The sequence below is a fragment of the Drosophila takahashii genome, chromosome X, assembly GCF_030179915.1.
Source record: "Drosophila takahashii strain IR98-3 E-12201 chromosome X, DtakHiC1v2, whole genome shotgun sequence".
Lineage (NCBI taxonomy): Eukaryota > Metazoa > Arthropoda > Insecta > Diptera > Drosophilidae > Drosophila > Drosophila takahashii.
Window position 1 is genome coordinate 3,969,573 of NC_091683.1, and position 20,706 is coordinate 3,990,278.

At 39.3% G+C, this 20,706-nt stretch overlaps 2 protein-coding genes across 2 annotated transcripts in view; one reads left to right on the plus strand and one right to left on the minus strand.

Annotated features, from left to right (window-relative positions):
- LOC108056701 (uncharacterized) overlaps nucleotides 1-20,706 on the minus strand; it is a 44,544-nt gene that overhangs the window by 22,161 nt on the left and 1,677 nt on the right. The window lies entirely within an intron of this gene.
- On the plus strand, nucleotides 542-1,944 carry LOC108056700 (fibrinogen-like protein 1). The gene is made up of 2 exons (XM_017140609.2): nucleotides 542-1,743; nucleotides 1,800-1,944. The coding sequence occupies exons 1-2, from the start codon at nucleotides 542-544 to the stop codon at nucleotides 1,942-1,944; spliced, it is 1,347 nt and encodes a 448-aa protein (XP_016996098.2).

The following is a 20,706-nucleotide window of genomic DNA, read 5'->3' on the forward strand; positions in this document are numbered from 1 at the left end:
TTTAACTTAATAGTTTAGCATGTGAATGAAGCATTCAGTACAGAAAAATGTCACATATTAGCATTCCTATAGGATAAATTTACAACAGAAGACAGGTCCAAAAAATAACAAAAAAATAGCCAAAAACGGATTTTTGCGTATATTGGTGGGGTTTGTCATAAAAATAATCAAACTATACTCCAAATTTGTAGTTAAGCTCAGTATCCAACTAATTAGAAACTAATATCGGGGCAAAATCATGTGGAAATATGTTTTATTCAAGTTTCAAGGTTTTTGGCTTGGTGGACTTTTTTTTGGAAGTGCCCATATAGTTTTAATTAAATAATAGAATCGTCAACTTTTGACCTAATCACTTTTGGGAGTTCGTTGAGTAACTTTGTTTTCACATGACTCAGTGTTATTTATTATTTTCTTAAATTAAAGGAGGATTTTGATGTGTCAATTCTTAAGTCTTCTTATCTCAGGCGAACTTTTCCTATATAAGCGACACATTCGAACCCAAGTTTAGTTAAGTTTAGCTCAGAACTTGAGAGAATACACAATGAATTTTGGCTGGTTGTCGCTTTGTGTGTCCTTGTGGCTCCTGAAGTCATTATCCTTGGCGGCCGCAGATTCACTGGATCCACAGTGCAATGATCAGTGTGTGGACCTCTTGTCGCCCTTGATGGATCATCTCCAACAGCTTCGGGAATTATCCGATACGAATGGCGAACTAAAGGACATGGTGAATACCAGGGAACTGGCCAACAAGGACCTGAAAAGCCAGCTAACTATTGCTGAACGAGATTTGGGATCCCAGGAAAGAGTATTAACTGCCCAAACTGATGAAATCAAGTATCAGGCTCAAGTGATCGCCTTTAAAGATGATAAAATACAAACTTTGACTAAAGATTTCAATGAAGTGAAGGATAAATTGGAAATCGTAAACCGTCACTTGAAAAGCCAAGATGCCACAATCAGTGATCTGACCAAACAGTTGAACAATCAAAATGAACAGTTGAAGGACCAAAATAAACTAATCAACCAGGTGAATAGTTTGACGCAAAGGGAGAAAAGCTTGGAAGGCAGGTTGGCAAGTGCCATGTCCACCAACGACCTCAAAGAGAAGGCTCTCGAGAGGAAGGATGAGCAGATTAAGAAGCAAAATCAACAGATTTCGATCAAGGAAAACCAAATCAGCGGATTGGACAGGCAAGTAAAGTCTATTGACGAGAAGCTCGATGAGGTAACCGATGAACTGCTGAAGGCGAATGGAACGGACAGGTGTCCCACTAACAAACCAAGTGGCATTTACAAGATCAAGCCAAGTGGTCTGAAGCACTTTGCAGTTCCCTGCAACACAACCGGTTGGATGACGATCCAGAAGCGTTTCAACGGTTCCGTGGATTTCAATAGATCCTGGCAGGAATATAGGAATGGGTTCGGTGATATCAATGGCGAGTTCTTCCTGGGACTGGAGAAAGTCCACCAGATGACCTCGGCTGTGCCGCACGAGCTTTACATTCGACTAGGCACAGTCTACGGAGCCACCAGCTTTATTCACTACGACAACTTCCAGATCGGAAGCGAATCCGAATCGTATATGCTGAAATCGCTGGGTGTTCACTATGGCCCAGCTGGGGATTCCCTGAAGTACCATTTGCACGACAAGTTCAGCACCTACGATCGCGATAACGATCTGGCCAGGGGCAACTGCGCTGTGGACCACGCAGGTGGATGGTGGTACAAGGCCTGTTGCATTAGGTATGTTGCTTTAAAATATCTATTAATATATTTATTCTAAGACCTATTAATTTCAGCACCCTGAATGGCAAATTCTACAGCAAGGGCGTCAAGGGCAACGGTCCGCACGGAATCCAATGGGCCTCTTGGCAAAACTACGACTACGATCTGTCGCTTACTCTTTCAGAAATGATGATTAGGCCTAAAAGTGCCAAAAACTAATTGAATATAATATTTTATTTTTTTTTATTTAATATTTATACAGTAATCTTATTGAAAAATATTTATATTTCACTACTTTATTTATTATATATTTATGTACCATCACTTTTTAAATATGAATAATTTTTTTTTTTTATTTTCTATATCATGAAAAAAAATAGCTTATTGTCTTATTAACAAAAGTTGTTTTTTATATCTATAAAAATGGTTTAACCAAAGATCAAAACCATTTTTATATAAAATAAATATCCTGTAGAAGCTGAGCTATACATATAAAAAGATTTTTTTCAGTGTTAGCTAATGCACCATCCAAAATCTAGCCATTACATCCTCCCAAGTATCTACCCATGTAAAGGGTAAGAACATTCAAATATAGAGGGCCTTTGTGCGGACAGTTTTAAAAGTAGATGGCGCCAGTATACCTAAAAAAATTCTATATTTTTAATAACTAATAAAATAAATATATTTAATTAACATTGGGAACTCTTTCAGCTTTTTTTTATTTAAAGAAATAACTTAACTTGAAATATAGATTAAAACCCCGTCTTTTAAAGCCACAACAAAATAAAGATATGTTAAATATCGACTTAATAAAGCAAAGTGAATTATACAAATCATATATTTAAAACGATCTTCTCCGCAGGGAGCCAAAGAAAATGGATTTCCGATGGGTAACAATTGGTAATCAGGTTCAAATGCGATCGGTCTGCTTTGTCAACGAGAGGGGAATAGGGAAACCATATCATTTTTCTTCCCAAAAGAGGGGCTATAAATTGTAACGGAAATCTGGTTAACTATTGGTGGGGAAGGGGCTCCCGATCCCGATTCCCAACCCGATTCCTCTCCCGATTCCGATCCCCTCGAAAAGGGGGGCGCCTCTGCGACTGCTGATGGACTGGCCAGTCGACTTTTGACGCCTCTTTTGTCTTCGCTCGGTTCTTTGTTGCCTTGTTGGCTGCGGCTTTTCATTTTTCCCAACCGTCTTGTGATTAATTACATTTTCCTTTGCCGCTTTTCTCTCGCTCTATGCCCGCTTTTCAATTCAATTTTTTGGCCTCATCGTCAGCTTCATCGTCAGCGTCACTTTTTGAAATTAAATTTTGATTAATTGCAGTCGGCACCTCTTTTTGTGTTTTTTTTTGGTGTTTTTTCGAGTGCGGCGCTTCGGGAAAAGTGGAAAAGTGTTTTGCAGCCTGCAACTCTGCAATCGGAATTCGCTGCACTTGCCCCAACCACCGAACCATTGGCCTGTCACCCCCCCGCTGGTTGTCGGGTAAGAAAAAGGAAAGAGGAAAACCTTCTCGAGACGAAATAATTTTCAGGTGTGAAAAATTTTGAAATGCGCTTTCAATTTGCGCTGCCGACGCGAGGAGATGAGAGGAGATGGAAACGGAAAAAGGCAGGCGATGGAAATGGAAATGGAGATGTAGAAGCGAGTGCGCCCCATTAACGCAGCAACCAAATAAAGTCATTACCAATGCGCAGGTTCCGAAAAGGTAAGGGGCTGGGGGAAGATTGCACTGGCAGAAAATGTGGTTAAATTTAAATGGGTTATGCATATTTATTGCAATTAATAGAAAGAAAGAAATTATAATAGAACCAGTAATATTTCTGAACTAAAAAATAAAACAAGACAGAATACCCCTTACTTAGCTTGAAGAAAGTGCGAAGGAGATAGAGATATGCAAGCAGCAAAGTCACAGAGCGACAAAGCGACACCTAGCGCCTAAAACTCTGCGAGTAACAGGTAAAAAAAAGTAGTATATAAAACATATAAAAAATTCTAAACCAAAAATATAAATCCGAGCATTATTTTCGGTAGCATTTTACAAAGATAATTAATATAAAAATAATCTCAAGTTATAAACTATATCCCCATTAGCTTTTTTCTCAGTGCAAAGGCACAGGTAAGCTGCCATCTAATGCGCCCCAAACAATTTGCAACGTAGGCCGTGGCTACACCTACCTGCTGCCAATGGGCAACATGCAATGTGCCGTCCAAAACCACCGCCTCCTGGTAACCCCACTCATACCACCACCCCCCCCCCCCTCCTAACCCCTAGCCCTTCTCCTCTTTTATAGACTTGGCTCGTTTGCAGACACCAAGTATCCAAGTATCCAGGCATCCCAACATTCAAGTAACTTTTCGTGTCTTGTGGCTAGCTGCAAGTCCAACTGGAGGACCGAGATCAGATAACTCAATTATTCGCGGCGTAAACAAATGCTGCCTTTCAGGGTTTTTAGCCAACATCCCGTCCATCTGAGCCACCCAGCACCACCCCCCTTTACCTCACCCCCTTCGAAGGGCAATGGAATGAAGTCGAATGGAGGGATGGGTTATTATCCCAGGCATAAATGGATTGTAAACGTGATTTTTATAGTCATTTAGCATAATAATGCATTTTATGGTTTTGGCCAGTCGGAGCACTCGCTCTATCTCGCTCTGTCCCCTCTACCCGTCTCACTCTCTTCCTGCCAGTTTTCTTTTTGCTTTTCCGCCTCCTTCGTCTGCGCTTTACTTTTCGCGGTTTTCGCGTAAATTAAACCTCACTTGGTGGCTTTTCTTGCTGATTAGTGTTCAGATTTCAACTGTGCCAAAGTGGCTGAAAAAAATATGGCCGTGCTATTTTTAATAAATTTTAGTTTGTATTTCTTTGCTTTACAGAAAAATTCATCATTTAAAGAAAAATAAAACATACAAAAAAATTTTCTATAATTCAAAAAAATATTTTAGACCACAAGTTAAGTTTTAAAGATTAATAGTAGGTATCTTTTAATGACTTAAATTAAAGAATACCAAGAACCAAAAATAATACCAAAACATTCTGCAAAACTTTTCCTTTAAATTAACGGTATGGAACCTCCTTCCACTGATCACAAGACTTCACCGCCGCATAAACGCAAATCTCTCAATCCAGTTGAACAGTCTTCAACTTCCCCATCGACTCTTTTAACCAATTTGCGCCCCGTTCACGTTTGTTATTCACGCTTTTCAATTGAGAACACGCCGCCAGATGTGCCTCCTGCCCCCCTTGGCCCCCCCTTGCCATCCTGTCAGTCCCTCGCCGCCCCTGGCAGCCCCCCTTTTCAAGGGGGGGGATCACGGCTGGGGCCTCGTTTTATTGTTTGTCTTCTTTATTACAAGTTAAAGCGTAATTACTCAACAAATATGCGGCAATTTGCAAGCGAACAGCAAGTTGAGACTGAGCCACTAACTCCAAGATTTGGGGGAGGGGGAAGGGGGGTCTTGACCAGAAGAAGGGGCCCGAAGAACCCAAGGGAAGACTCCGCCTGAGTCCGGCTCCGTGAGCTGCAGAAATCAATCGACCAAATGTCCGACTGCAAATTTGTTTTTATTTATTTCCTACTCGGGCTGCAAAGTCGAAACCGAAGATGTGCACAGAGAAAAAGTTTAAATTAAGTTAAGTTTTTTTTAGACTCAAAAAAACATTACTCCTGAATTTTATAAACTACCCATTGACTTGGAGTCTAGGGAATTTTTCTACATTTAAAGGAACAAAAGTTCTTAATGTTGTAAATTAAAAAAAAAATATTTCCTAAAATGTGCAAATGTCGCCATAATAATATCTAATATTTCGTATAACTATTGATAACATTATTAAATTTTATTGTATAATACAAATATTTGTATTATATAATATTATATATTTAATCTAAAATACTCCTTAGTTTCCTAAAAGCCGTTATTAGTTGTTTTTATAATTCAATTTTCTTTTTAGGTTCTCAATCGATTTTCTCCCAGTGGAGCTTAAACTGCGGCAGAGACTGGCGGATGGATAGATGATTCCTTCGTGTGCTTGATGTTAGCCGACACCAGAAATGAAATGAAGTAATCCAATTTGCTCACCGGTTGTCCAACGCCAGTGGCCCAAGGTGCTTATTAGTGCCCCGGACTCTGAGCTCTGAGTTCTGAGCTCTGAATTCTGGACTCCAGACTACAGACTTGTCTTTGACTGACTGCTGCTGCCTGATTTGGATTCCGATTTAAGGATCCCCATAAAACGCTGTTAACTCCTGCATAAATCTCCATTTGATGGCGACCCCCTGATTCCGATTCAGATTCCTGTTCCAATTGCAATTCCAATCTGTTGCGGAGGGTGTTAAGCGCTCGTCCCAGTGTCCCCGGAATTATTATCGAAATACTTATCAAACAATAAAGTAAACTCTCGGGTGCATGCAGATTTATATATGATTTATATGGCACGGGTTTTGGGTTTGGGCTTGGGCCTATCTATCTTATAGCACCGATCAGCCAACCGCACGCGACCTTCATAAAAATCCGAAACAGGAGAGTCATTTTCAAATTATTTCCAGATTTTCCTCGAGGGGTGGCACAAAAGCACAAAGGACTGTCGTCTCCGGGTGTCGTTTGACTGTCAGAAATGTCGAATGTTTATCAAAACAAGTAAATCGCATAAAAATAGAGCCATTGTCAAGGGTTCGTGGTTCGGAGCTCGGGGTTTTGGGACCCCCGGGGTCGTGCGCCCCTGTTTGAAGGGAGGGTTCTTATTTCTGTCCAAGTCCATGTCCTCAACTGATGCTGGTCGCCCGATTAGCCGCATATAAATCGTACTTAAGCCATTATAAATTGTTATCCTATCATCCAATTGGACACAACTAACAATTTATTCGGCATTCTGGTATCTCTCAACCGGGAAACAAAAAAAAAAGTCAAGAAGTTTGTGGGGAATTAGGTCTTTTCGTTAGGTTATTAAATTATTATATTTATTTTTACAACCAGGAATTAAGAATAATAAAACTTGTATTTTGAAAGGTTATCCGTTTTGTGTAATATGATATGAAGTATTATTCTGATATTTTGGAATACCTAAAAATAATACCCAACTGTAAATAAATAAATATTATAATAATAAATGCTGGATGACTTTAGAATATCGAATATTTTCTTAAAAAGATCAATACTTTTACCCCCGTTACCTTTACAACCCCAATGATATATCTCTCTGATTTTCGCCGGCATTTTGGTGACCTAAAACACATCTCCTTTGCGGTAATCCTGCCCGCTGGTAACCGCGTCATCCGACATCATCTTCTCACGCTCCAAACAACTATTAGCAGGCCACTTTACAGGCAATACCCGCTAAGCCCGACCGCGCCGAACGACTGAACGACTGCCTGGGAAGTCGCTAATCCCCGTCGATTGCTCACTTTAATGCCGGCCACCCTCCGTTCAAGACTTCCGATTTGTATTCCACCCGCTCTCCCACTCCATTTTCCATTTCCCTCTACCCATTTCCCATTTCCCAGCTCTTTGTTTACGTCATGTTGTACATGTTAAGCCGACAAATCGGTTGCGATTGATTAAAGTGCGAGCCGCACGGGTTTCAGAGTTCCATCCCTCCACCGATTGCTATCTTGACTTCATTTTCGGAATTGGTCTCTCCGGTTTTTGGTTTTTGGATTTTGATTTTGGTTTCGGATTTTTTTGGTCTTTGGGAATCCGAGAAAAGCCGCTACGCGACTCGAAAGGTAAGCCGCTGACGGCGTCCACCTTGAATTGTCAGTCACCTTCTATTGCACAGAGAGAAATAAGGGGTTCCCTTAACGGATTTCAATGTAAAATATAATGGGTTGAAAATCTGACAAAACTATATCCTGCTATTTAAAGAAAATATTATTATTAAATTTTACTAAGTAACTACCTTTTTTGCAAGTGTTAAAGGACTATGATATTTATAAGAAATGTATCTTAAAGGGATATAACTTTAAAAAGCAGATATTACTTGACAATGTTATGAATTAATAAAGTTGTTACTTAAATCGGTAAAAAAAACGATTGAATATTTGTATTTCTTTGAATAAGTACACACTTAATTTTTCTCAGTGTACGCCTGTGTTGTCCTTTTTGCGCTGAGCGCGTGAAATTTGTCATATCCTTATCGGCACTCTGCCTCCGTTCGCCCGATTCTGGTGGTTAGTTTTGCATGAGGCACGTCGGCCAAGGAGGCGTGAAATATGCCCGGAGTAACCAGATCCCCGGAGAACGGAGGTTACCGAATCTGGAATATGGAAGGAAATCTCGGACCGGAGGCGGAACTTGGCTGAGTCCTCTGTGGTTTCTACAGCTAGCCGTGAAATCGCTGCGTGTGTCGGGGATTTGCGACTTACTTGCCTAGATGCACATCGAATTGTCCCCGGGCGGATTCGGATTGCACCTCCAACCCCAAAAGAACGGGGTCACCAAGGCGGCAGATGCAAAAACGGCACACTTGTGTGGTCACCAGGGCTATATGCTATATGCATTACTTGTGGGGGGTAGTGATTCTTGACTAGAACCAAACATTTCTTGTAAGTCCGAAATACGTTTAAATAATACTTTTCCATAATCGGGGTCACCACGTATGAATATTATAATATTTTCTTGATTGGGGTCACCATTTTTTTTAACGGTTCATTTTGATGGACCCAAAATTCTAGATATTAAGATAAATACATTGAATCAAAAATGGAGTTCATCAAGTCGTTGCTAGCTTCCCATCCACTTGATGGGGTCACCACCGTTTCAATGGGGATGAAAAAAGCGAGATGTTCGTCTGTGGGAACCCGCCATTGTTGGATGTACAGTTGCAGGTATTTTTTTTTAGGGGAAAGAGGGGTTTTCAAGGGGGTTTCCAAGTGGTTACAGGTTGCGAGTATCGCAATTGAACGCTTTGCACTAATTACTTTCGCAATTACGCGCGTTACGAACGACGCCACTCGTCGTCTTCTTCTTCTTGGGAGCCAAAATGCGTTCGCACTTCCCATCATTAGGCCCCCCTTTTGTGCACTCCCCTGCCCTGGCATATTAATCAAATTAGCTCCAATTTTTTTTTCCTTCACCACCGCCTTTGGCTTACTGTTAGGCGTTTAATTTGCCTTTTTTCGACCGTTTTTGTTTCGGTTTTTATGCTTATTTTTTTGCTGATCGCTGGAATCATTTTAATTGATGTCGCTGGTGATGAGCACCGCTCCCCCTTTTGCCCCCTAAGCCCCTGTGTCTTTTATTGCACGGAGAGAAAATATTGTCACAAATGAAATTAAGAAATATTTTTATAAAAAGTTCCTTTGTAAATAAAAGTCTAGCAAAGTAAAGATTTTTATAACATTTTCCTTTTAATCTCCATATTAATTAATTCACAGTCCCTCTAGATTTTTCGACGTGTACCAACGATTGAGTTGTCAACTCGACTTTGCCCCACTGCGGATGAGGAGGCGTGGCCGGGGGCGGGGTGGCCAAGATGGGGCTTTAGCTGGGGCGTTGATGACATTAATAAACGCAATGTGCATATGCAAAAAAGCGGCGTGGAATGCGCGGCGGCAACCACAAGAGGCCAAAAGAAACCACAATGTTAATTACCAAAGAAAAAGAAGGAGCGACAAAATTGTAACAGTGGCAAATGCCCCCAGCCCCTCGACGACAAGAAGGGGGCGTGGCCAGCAGCTGGACCAAGTGCCTGGAAAAAGGGCGAACCTACTGGAATGGGGATCGGGATCGTAACTGGATCGCAGAAAAGCAGAAAACGCAGCCCAAGGCCGATCAGGTGGCGCATTTAATTGCCCAAGAATGGTAGCTCCCTTTTTTTCCTTTTTTTTTTGGGTGACGGATATAGTCAAGAAACTGTGGGATTCTTTTGAGGTTTACATCCCTAGACCTTCTGAGTTTCTCACAAATTAAACCAAATTTACAGGCCATTGGATTATAAACACGCAGGAAATTTAATATGATATTTTTTATATCAATAAAAAGCCGATATGATTAATGTCAAATTTATGATGCAAACATATCAACTTGATATGTTATCATATCATATCCAATACCAAATTTAGTTTTTTTTTAAAACAAATAATGTAAAATAAGATAAAAATAATCTTTATTCATTAAAAAATGATATGATAGCTTGATTTTAAAAAAATATAAAATTAACCAGCACATATCAATCTGATAATCTGGTAACATGTAATTTTTTTTCTGTGCATTTGTAAATTTAATTAATATCACTATGGACGGCAGTCCATGTAGTGACGAAGCGCACCAGGAGAGTGTGCGAAGGCGACTACTATATATACACGAAGAAATGAAAATCTGCTGTGATGGTCCGATCTTAATGAATGATACACCTATCGAATGGTATTGCAAAAACTTAAAGGATTGCATACCAAGACTTTAAGAAAATTAATTGGCTTGGGAGAGAGAGCGGTGAAAGTGAAAAAGTGAAAATTTCGAAATTTGGAGCTGTTGGGGCCGGTGGGGATAAATGCCCCCTCGCAATGTTTTAGTTGTATTCCTTTTGAAAATACCCGTCGAATGAGGGGTCATTTGTCAAAATCCGACGCTCCGTTCAAAAGTTATAGCCAAAATAAGATTTCCTTCTTCTTCCCAAAATGAAAATTTAATTCTGTTTGTCAGTTTGTCAGTTTGTCAGTTTGTCAGTTTGTCCAAAACATGTTTCTTAAGTTTTGAAAATTTAATATGACGTTCATCCCATCGATATAAAAAACTTTTGTTCTACCACTTTTGGAAAAACTCGCTAGTTTAGCGGGAAAACAGCTATAAATAGCTAAAATTCGGAAAACCGTAACTTCTATTCTACTAAAGCTACAGACTTGTGCTGCATCTTGTTTGAAAGGTATTTTTAAATGCTATAAACGCCTTCTATATGCAATTTGTGTAAATGTAATAATTAAAAAGATATGAACAAAAGACAATTTTTTAAAACTATTTTTTTAGCTTTTTTTTATTTTTCTCAAAAACGGCTCTAACGATTTTCTTGAAAACTTTAAACTGTATAGCCATTGAGATTCCTTAAATTTTGGTATATAACACATTACTGTAAAAAGTCACGTTTAAAAGTTATTTTTATACGAAAATAGCCACTTTTGCCAGCTCGAACAACTAAAGCTTCCTGAGTATTGAATTTTGTGTGAGGGTATCCGAACTGTATTTTAGGGTCATGGAATCAGTAAATTTGCACTTAAGAGTTCCATATAGGAATCTTTTGTTCTACGACTTTTGGAAAAAGCCGCTACTTTAGCGGGAAAAAAGCTAAAAATGGCTAAATTTCGTTAGTTTGTAAGTTCTACACTACTAAAGGTACAGACATGTGCCATACCTCGTTTAAAAGGTATTTTGAAATACTTTTTAACTTAATTTGTTTAAATACAATGGCTTACAAATTATGATTGACCAATTTAAATTTAAATGTATATATTAGCTCCTATGAGAGCAAATGTAAACAAACAAAAACTTCTGATATCAAATAAAAACACCTCTTAACGAGGTAAAAAACTAGTGACGATCGCACCTTCAACATACAAAAGTTCTGATATCAACATTTGTGACGAAAAATTATTACACTCGTCATTAAATAGACTTTCTAATATTTTTTTATTCGGCACGCTGCAATAGAAAATGCCTGTGAAGGGAAAAAGGCTGGAATAGTCTGCTAGGGCGGGCCGAATGAGAAAAGATTAGAAAGTCTATTTAATGACGAGTGTAATAATTTTTCGTCACAAATGTTGATATCAGAACTTTTGTATGTTGAAGGTGCGATCGTCACTAGTTTTTTACCTCGTTAAGAGGTGTTTTTATTTGATTACATTTACATTAGTTATACATTATTTTAATGTTATCAAACATTCAACACGTTTGCCGTGATAAGTTGCAGGTTCGATAACGCCATCAAAGTTTTGACCAATTTTTGCATTTTTCCTAAGGGCTTAAAATGAGCTATGTGCTACGGTAAATCATGCGTTAGTGCATGTGGAGTGATTACGGGATATTTGTGGGGATGTCATCAAAAGGGAACTAGACTGCAGTTAGGTATTTAAATATATTTAAGTTTTAATTAATTAAATTTATTTCCACCCGAAGTTTATTTCTTGTTTGATTGCGAATACATTTTAAAAAGTCTTGATGCTCTTTACTTATTTTGTGTTGTATTACATCGTTGATCTCGCTAAAGATACTGCCTCCTGAGGTATATACATATAACCTCGGTTCCGGAGACCGAACCCCACTCCACTCTGGCCACGCCCACGCCCCTGCCCACTCAGGGGCGGAGGTGGAGGTTGAGGAGGAGTGGAAGTGGTGGAATAACAGAGAAAAAAGGCCGCACCATTTGCGGCTAATTTTGTAAATCATGATATCGTAATTAATTTTTGCAGCCTTCGCGCGCAACAAACACAAAGATGTGGAAAGGGATCCGCGTCGGCGTAGCCCCTCCTCCTCCAGTTCCCCCTCCGCCCCTGACTTTTACCCGTTTTTTTTAGCCAGAAATCCTCGGAGTCAGCATAAATCGGAGGAGTCGCTGCCTCCGCACACAGAGAGAAAAAACCAATTAATATTTGAGCAATGCTCCTGCGGCCACAATTAAAGTCAATGGCAGCAGGTACACTGCGCGAAAGGGTGGTTGGTTTGAGAAATTCAAATTTGAAATCTTTATTTAAGAGGTTCTAAATAATCACAGTTATGTTTTATAAATTATAAAATGTTTATAACTGAAATTTCAAGAAAATCTTTACATTTGTTGTGTTTATCTGTTAACAAAATTAATCTAGAAATCTTTATAATTTTAAAGTCATTTTCTGGAATGGGAAATTTTATGAAAAACTGGAATTTATTTTGGGTTTGAAAAGATCTATTCGTAATACTTCTATACATAGGAACAAATCGTAAGTTACTGAGCTATTGGACAGATTTCCCTCCTGTTCCACACATTTTTCGCCAGTGTAGAATCGCAGGCAGGGAGAAAAGATTTTTATTGAGATCTCAAAGATGCAAAGTGATTTGAATTTGATTGCACCGCGCGTGCGCTGTTCAACCGCTCCTCCTTGGTCCTTCAAAAATCGCTCCTTCCTCTCTCCTCCTTTCCTCTTATCCCCTTACCCCCATCCCCTATTCCTCTGTGTTCCCTCCTTTGTCTTTGCCTTTAGAACCCATTCGTTTGTCGGCTTGCAGCGGCGCAGTGGGGCGTCGGAGGTGTGAAAACCCTGCTGGGTCTTAAATGCAAGCTAATAAGAAGCGGACTGCAAGTCTTCTTCTTTAGGTTCCTGCGGTTCTTCCTCTTCTTCTTATTCTATAGAGAGAAGGGGGCTCACCGATCGTTGGTTTCTGATCGGTTACATGCAACCGAAATGGGAATTACGAGGGAATCGCCAGTGGATTGGCATGACCAATGTGATGGACAGTAACCAATGATCGGCATGAAGATCACTTCATCAGAGGAATTATGCACCTCATAAGTGGGTGGTGAACTCTAAAGTAGGATGTATACACGCGAAATTGTGGGAACAAGTTCCTATTTGACAATGATCCACATAGCATTATATAGTATTTTTTAGCGGAATAACTTAAAACATGAAGCTATAAAAATAATTTAGTAGTAAATTGAATCAAATAAAAACACCTCTTAACGAGGTAAAAAACTAGTGACGACCGCACCTTCAACATACAAAAGTTCTGATATCAACATTTGTGACGAAAAATTATTACACTCGTCATTAAATAGACTTTCTAATATTTTCTCATTCGGCCCGCCCTAGCAAACTATTCCAGCATTTTTCCCTTCACAGGCATTTTCTATTGCAGCGTGCCGAATGAGAAAATATTAGAAAGTCTATTTAATGACGAGTGTAATAATTTTTCGTCACAAATGTTGATATCAGAACTTTTGTATGTTGAAGGTGCGGTCGTCACTAGTTTTTTACCTCGTTAAGAGGTGTTTTTATTTGATATCAGAAGTTTTTGTTTGTTTACATTTGCTCTCATAGGAGCTAATATATACATTTAAATTTAAATTGGTCAATCATAATTTTTAAACTATTGTATTTTAACAAATTAAGTTAAAAAGGCGTTGAAGTATTTTAAAATACCTTTTAAACGAGGTATAGCACATGTCTGTACCTTTAGTAGTGTAGAACTTACAAACTAAAGAAATTTAGCTATTTTTAGCTTTTTCCCGCTAAAGTAGCGGCTTTTTCCAAAAGTCGTAGAACAAAAGATTCCTATATGGAACTCTTAAGTGCAAATTTACTGATTCCATGACCCTAAAATACAGTTCGGATACCCTCCCACAAAATTCAATACTCAGGGAGCGTTAATTGTTCGAGCTGGCAAAAGTGGCTATTTTCGTATAAAAATAACTTTTAAACGTGACTTTTTACAGTAATGTGTTATATACCAAAATTTAAGGAATCTCAAGGGCTATACAGTTTAAAGTTGTAAGGAAAATCGTTAGAGCCGTTTTTGAGAAAATTAAAAAAAAGCTAAAAAAAAAGTTTAAACAAATTTTATTTTGTTCATATCTTTTTAACTATTACATTTACTCAAATTGCATATAGAAGGCGTTTATAGCATTTAAAAATACCTTTCAAACGAGATGCAGCACAAGTCTGTAGCTTTAGTAGTATAGAAGTTACGGCTTTCCGAATTTTAGCTATTTATAGCTGTTTTCCCGCTAAACTAGCTAGTTTTTCCAAAAGTGGTAGAACAAAAGTTTTTTATATCGATGTGATGAACGTCATATCAAATTTTCAGAACTTAAAAAACATATTTTGGACAAGTGGACAAGTGGACAAGTGGACAAGTGGACAAGTGGACAAACAGAATTAAATTTTCATTTTGGGAAGAAGAAGAAAATCTTATTTTGGCTATAACTTTTGAACGGAGCGTCGGATTTTGACAAATGACCCCTCATTCGACGGGTATTTTCAAAAGGAATACAACTAAAACGTTGCGAGGGGGCATTTATCCCCACCGGCCCCAACAGCTCCAAATTTCGAAATTTTAACTTTTTCACTTTCCCCGCTCTCTCTCCCAAGCCAATTGATTTTCCTAAAGTCTTGGTATGCAATCCTTTAAGTTTTTGCAATACCTTTCGATAGGTGTATCATTCATTATGATCGGACCATCACAGTAGATTTTCATTTCTTCGTGTATATATAGTAGTCGCCTTCGCACACTCTCCTGGTGCGCTTCGTCACTACATGGACTGCCGTCCATAGTGATATATGACAAATCCAATCCAAATAATATAATATAATTTTCAGGAGCGTCAGAAATCATTCATATAATCTGTAAAACTTTCAACAAACAAGTATTTACAGAACCTGATCATTAAAATGAAATCAGAAAACATCCCGCAAATGGAAATTTAATGAACCCGGGAAAGCAGAGACTTCGAAGCCAGGAACCAATTAATGGGATGAGCTAATAATAGTTTTCATCGGGACTCAGAGACTCGCATATCATCACCAAATTACTAGTCTCAACTTGGGGATGGTCGTCGGCATTCAATATATCTCAATTCCTTACAAAACGGATCGAACAGATTGCGCTAATTACGCTACATAAAATCAATGATGCCGATCCCTGACCACATATACATATATGTATTTTATTCCCTGCACAACTTGGCCTCATCGACCGCAAATCGGTCAACTGAAGCGGTCCTTTTCCCCCTCCCCCTTGCTCAACGATAGGGCAAATAGACGGCAGGGAAAACCCAACAGCCAGACGGAAAATAAAAGAAAAGCCAAAGGAAATAAGAATCAAATCAAGCGACAAATAAATGTAACAAAATGCGACAAAACAGTAAAGGGCGTGGGGTGGGTGAACGGAAAGGGGGAGGGGGGTGAAGTGTGGATGGCAGGACGAAAGGACATCCCAAGGAGGCGACTACCACAAAAGGCGACCTCAAAACGGCTGCCTAAAAACTCAATTACATAACAATCTGTTCACATTTTTTCACACACCATCAACTTTAAATGAGCCAGAGGCTGCGGGGAAAGGGGGATGGGATGAAGCAGGGGCGTTGATGATTGGGAGGGGGGTGGTACGAGGCAATGCCAAAACGGTAGGCGGTGGGCCAAAAGGCACTCGAAATGAAATTACGAGCCCACACGAACAACTACAAATGCACTGTGCAAAAATATTATTGAGTAATATAATAAATAATGGCATTTTTTATTAAATATTTTGGAATTTTTTTTCGATAAGGTTGTACAGTTTTATTTTAAAAATTATTCTTTTTTTTTATTATTTATTTTTTTTTTTAAATATTTTATTATTTTTTTCAAAGTGCTGGGAGCGACAGAAATGGCGCAGGAGACAAGTTGAGGGTTGAAGGAGCCAGTCTCGTCAGGACGAAGGACCCGGAGAAATCGAGGGGCGGGGGACCGCAATAACAACGGGGGACACAAATTACAATGTAATTTATTTGTCGCCAGCCAAGAGGGGGAAACCTGGGGGAACTGACGCTGGAGAGAAAATCAATCGCGGCGGCCAAAAGAGCAAGGACCAAGCCAAGGATCCAAGGATCCGAGCAGGAACAGAGGAAAGACAATGTATTGGGCTGTGGTGGTTGGGGGGTTGAGTTAGGACATCCAGTGGCGAGGGGAAGCGACCATCAAACTAGCCAATGAATGTCAATTGTTGTTGTCGCTGATGGCGTTGATGTCCTCGTCGTTGTCTGTGCCAAATCACAGGCCCCCACAGAAAGAACCCCCCCAAAAAACCCGCCCTCTAACACCACGATATCAAGCAGAGAAAATGGCATATTGGTAGTGTTGAACAATGCCTAAGGGCCTTATTTAAGTGTTGATATAAATACTTTTTCAATTTAAAGGGTGTCTTAAAGGGTTTACTAAAAATACAAATTACATATATTTTCGTTTCATTGTATTAAAATTAGTCAGTGTAAAAAAAATATAATTGGCCAAATAGCTAACGTAAAACAGTGTTGTATAAGGTAAAATGAAGCATAAATGTCTGTGCAATGAGATTTAATAATCTATAATTGTAAGAAAATTGCTACTTTATAATGTAAAACAAACAAAGACATTCTCCAAATAGAAAAGGGTAATCCCACTTTCATCACAGCCATCGAAACCAATAGACTTTAGTTTGGTTGTTTGTCATTTGTCAAGATTGCTGGTTGTCTCGCTGTGTGAATATACGAGTGAGTGTGTGTGTGTGTTGGCCAAGTCATTGCAATTTTATGAGCCTAATGACGAATCCACACACCCTGGAAAGGGGGTGTTATGTGTGTGGGAGGGTCTGGAGATTGGCTTCGATCCGTGATGGAATCGCCGAGGAAACTGCCGGCATGCGAATGCGGTTTTTCATTATGTCAGCGCTGAATGTCAAAATGGATTTTCGAACATGTCTGCTAACGATGTGGCCCCCCTTCCCCTCCGCCACTGGATATAGCCCCCCTACTTTCTGGTCTCTCACGTTTAGTTTGTGTGTGCTTCACTTGCAATTATTCATAATTCGTGGGCTCATAAAAATAAATGGCCTGCTTAGCGTAATTGCCATAATTTTGTGTGACTTGACTTTTGCCAGCCCAGAAACCAGAAAAAAAAGAGAGGGAGGTTTTCCCATTCATGGGGGTTGCCCTGTTCATTGTTTTGATTTCCTTGTTGTTTGTTCTTTTTTTTTTTTACACCATTGAGAAGCCGAAGGAAAAGTGGGCGTGTCGGTAGGTCGGTTGAAATTAGCGACACATGTGTGCCCCGTGATCCTGAATCCTGTATACAGTATTCTGTTTTCGATTTTGTGGTCTCGCTGCATCTGTTGATCGGTTGGCAGAAATCGGAAATCAGGTTCGCCGAGTGGGCGTGGCTTTGGCAATTTAACAATTTCTGATGGCCACAATATGATGTGCGGTTGACACGCTGGCTATGCTCTATCTGTCCCACTGACGGCCAATTAACACGCTCGTTAATTGGCCAACTCAAATCGAACTCACAACTGTCACAATTTGGACTGCACTTATTTGGGGTGGCCCAATACGGATTTTATGGTTAGAGTTATCAGAATTAGGAAACCTTGTAATAAAATGAAATTTTATTGCATGCGTTTTTGGTACATTTGTAAAATATAAATTAGGTGATGCTAAAATAACTATGGATTAAATAGTTTTAAGAAATAAGAAGATTTAAAAGGCTTGGATAAAAAAATTGGTTCTGAAAAACTGATCTATGTATATATGTTTAGAAAAATTCTAATTGCATTACACAAATTAAAATTAAATAACAAATTTATGTTATGTTAGTTTAAATATATTTATTTTAAGATAAAGTATATTGCCCCTCAAGATTAACAAATTCAGTACATACTTTTTTATAACCAACAATTTAACTTCTTTTTTTCTACAATTATTGCTTAATTATTTCAAGAAAGTTATTCTTAAAGATTTTTTTTGTTTTTAATGCTTAATTGCTTTTATTGAATATGATGATGGTTTAGATTTTGTTTCCAAAGGAGATGCAAAGTACGCAGCATATCAACATCCCACGTCAATTTGGGATCCCCACTTATCATTACTTATTTCCAAATGGCATGAAGCAGTTCTTCAATTTCCTGCCTGTCATTCCCTTAGTTTTCATATCCGTCCATCGCCATGCCACCCCATTACCCCCACCCCCTTTTTTACCCATTTTCCGCCCACGCCAGTGCAGCCATTTGACAGACAAATCAAAGAGACATTTTGAGCGGAAAATTCCCCCCAAAGCATCCCACATTCCACATCCAATCCGAGTGGTTTGCGGCCGCACAGCAAATTTCCCATCCTCGCCGGCGAATTTCCCTCTATTTTGTTTCCCTGCCTTACAGCTTTTCGTTTATCAATGTAAATTTCTAAGTGACTACGTGATAATTACTGGCCATTTTTAATGTTGTTTATTAGTAATGTAAAGTAAAGAAAATTTATTAATTTTTGGAAATACTTTTTGGGTTTATTTTAGAACAAATGCTATAAATTAGTATATAATATTTATGGCATTACCGAATCTTAATAAAAAAAATCCCCTAATTCATTTTCAAATCTTGGCAGTTTCCACTTCGATTTTCATCACATTCACTCGAATAATTTCTGATTAGCAAAACCTTGAGAAGAACATAAAAAATATACCCCAATTCCCTTATGCTCTCGCTCATCATTCCCCTCTTCTAAATTCCGTTTTCTGGAAAAAAGCAAAGGAAAAAAAAGTTTTTCCTGAAACCTGCGAGCGGAAAACTTTTTGCTAGCACAAAAAATAATTAAAATTCATTCGTTTGATTTGCAGGGGGGTTGAGAGGCGGGGGGTTTGGAGAGGTTGGGTTGGCCCAAGGACATGGGCGCCGTTGGGGCAAACTTTTGCAACAAACTGTAGCAGAATTAATTAAGTTTCGGTACGCATGGAAATTTTATTAACAAACTGATAGCACAAAGGGGCGGAGGAGGGGGGGGTTTTGGGGGTTCAAGGGGCGTAGGGATTTTATGGGTGGGTTTTTTGGGGGTGTGTGTGCCTGTCGCTTTTCGGCCACTGGCGCTGTAAGTCATTAATAAAGCGAACACCAACCGACAGCGTCAACGTTGCACATGTGACAGGCGGAGTGGGAAAAGCGGAATAAAAGTACCAGAGCAAAAGGCAAAGGGCTACACCGTGAGAAAGTGGAATATAGTTTTAACAAAACTGATGAAAAATGAGCGGATCCTTCTTTAAAGATGGTTCTTTCTTAAGGTATATCTCAAACTTTGAAATTTCAGAACTAGTGGCGGATCCAATAATTGGTTTTGGGGGGATTTCAAAACAAATAGTGGGGCGGCAGAAGAGCGAGAGGCGAGCAATTAAGTAACCTGCCAACAAAACATCTGACAGATGAGGGGGTGGTTGCAGGGGGGCTACGGGGGGTATTGTGGGGACACCGAAGGATACTTTTCGAGGGGGTTTTCCGTACAATGTCATTGATTGCCAGGCCAGAGTTTTTCCATGGGGTGTTAAGGCGGGCAAATGGGTTAAGTGGCACTGCTCTGCTGGCGCTCGATAAAATGAAAATGAATGATTCATGCGCAGCAGCATGAAAGTATCCCAAAAAATATAGGGAGATGCTATTCTGAGTCGGAAAATTGGGAACGAGGCGTTTATGTCAACAAATTAAGGGAAAATATTCAGCGTACGTGTTGCTGAAGTTGTGAAAAACAAGCATTTTAATTGATAACGTTAATAAAGCGAAAGGAAAGCAAAAATAAAATATTACATTAAAATTTAAATTTCAAAAAACTTTACAGAGAAAAATATTCCAACAAAAGACAGACTTTACTATTCGATTTTACAACTTCCCAGTATTTTCTAACAGCTTTAAAATGTCATAAAATGTATTTTATTTAATTTATTGATACAAAATGGCACTTTCTAATGATTTCCTGTTGGCACTCATGCTGTTTAAATATATCCTATATGCCTATGGAAAATTCCTAGAGCGTCTTTTAATTGATTATATCTGTTGGTTTCTGGGAAAATGGCCAACAAAGTGCTAACAAATCGGCCAGAAAACGCCCTGCAATCGCTTTTGGGCTAAGCAGCCTCTCCCTTTTGGCTAATTAATTGTTAACGAATTTTCATTTTCTATTTGTCGCAAGGAAAATTGCCATTTATGGTTATGGCGGAGCTCGCAGTTGCCACTTTCCAGTTGGCAGCGCGGCGGCAGAGCCAGAGCAGCGACGCCGGCAGTGGCAGCATAATAATTTGATGTGCGGCAAATTGAAAAAATGCCGCATAACTCCGCCCTGGAAAACTCGGGACTCGGGACACACGGCTGAAGAAAATTGAAAACTCTTCAAGTCGTTTTTGGCAATGGCGACGCAGCGCCTTTGTCTCGGCAGCGACGTTGGCAGCGACAGTTTACCGGAATTCCCCCTATTTTCCAGCCGGCCAATGGAAGTCACTTGCGGTGCATACAGTGGTCTCGCTCTGGCG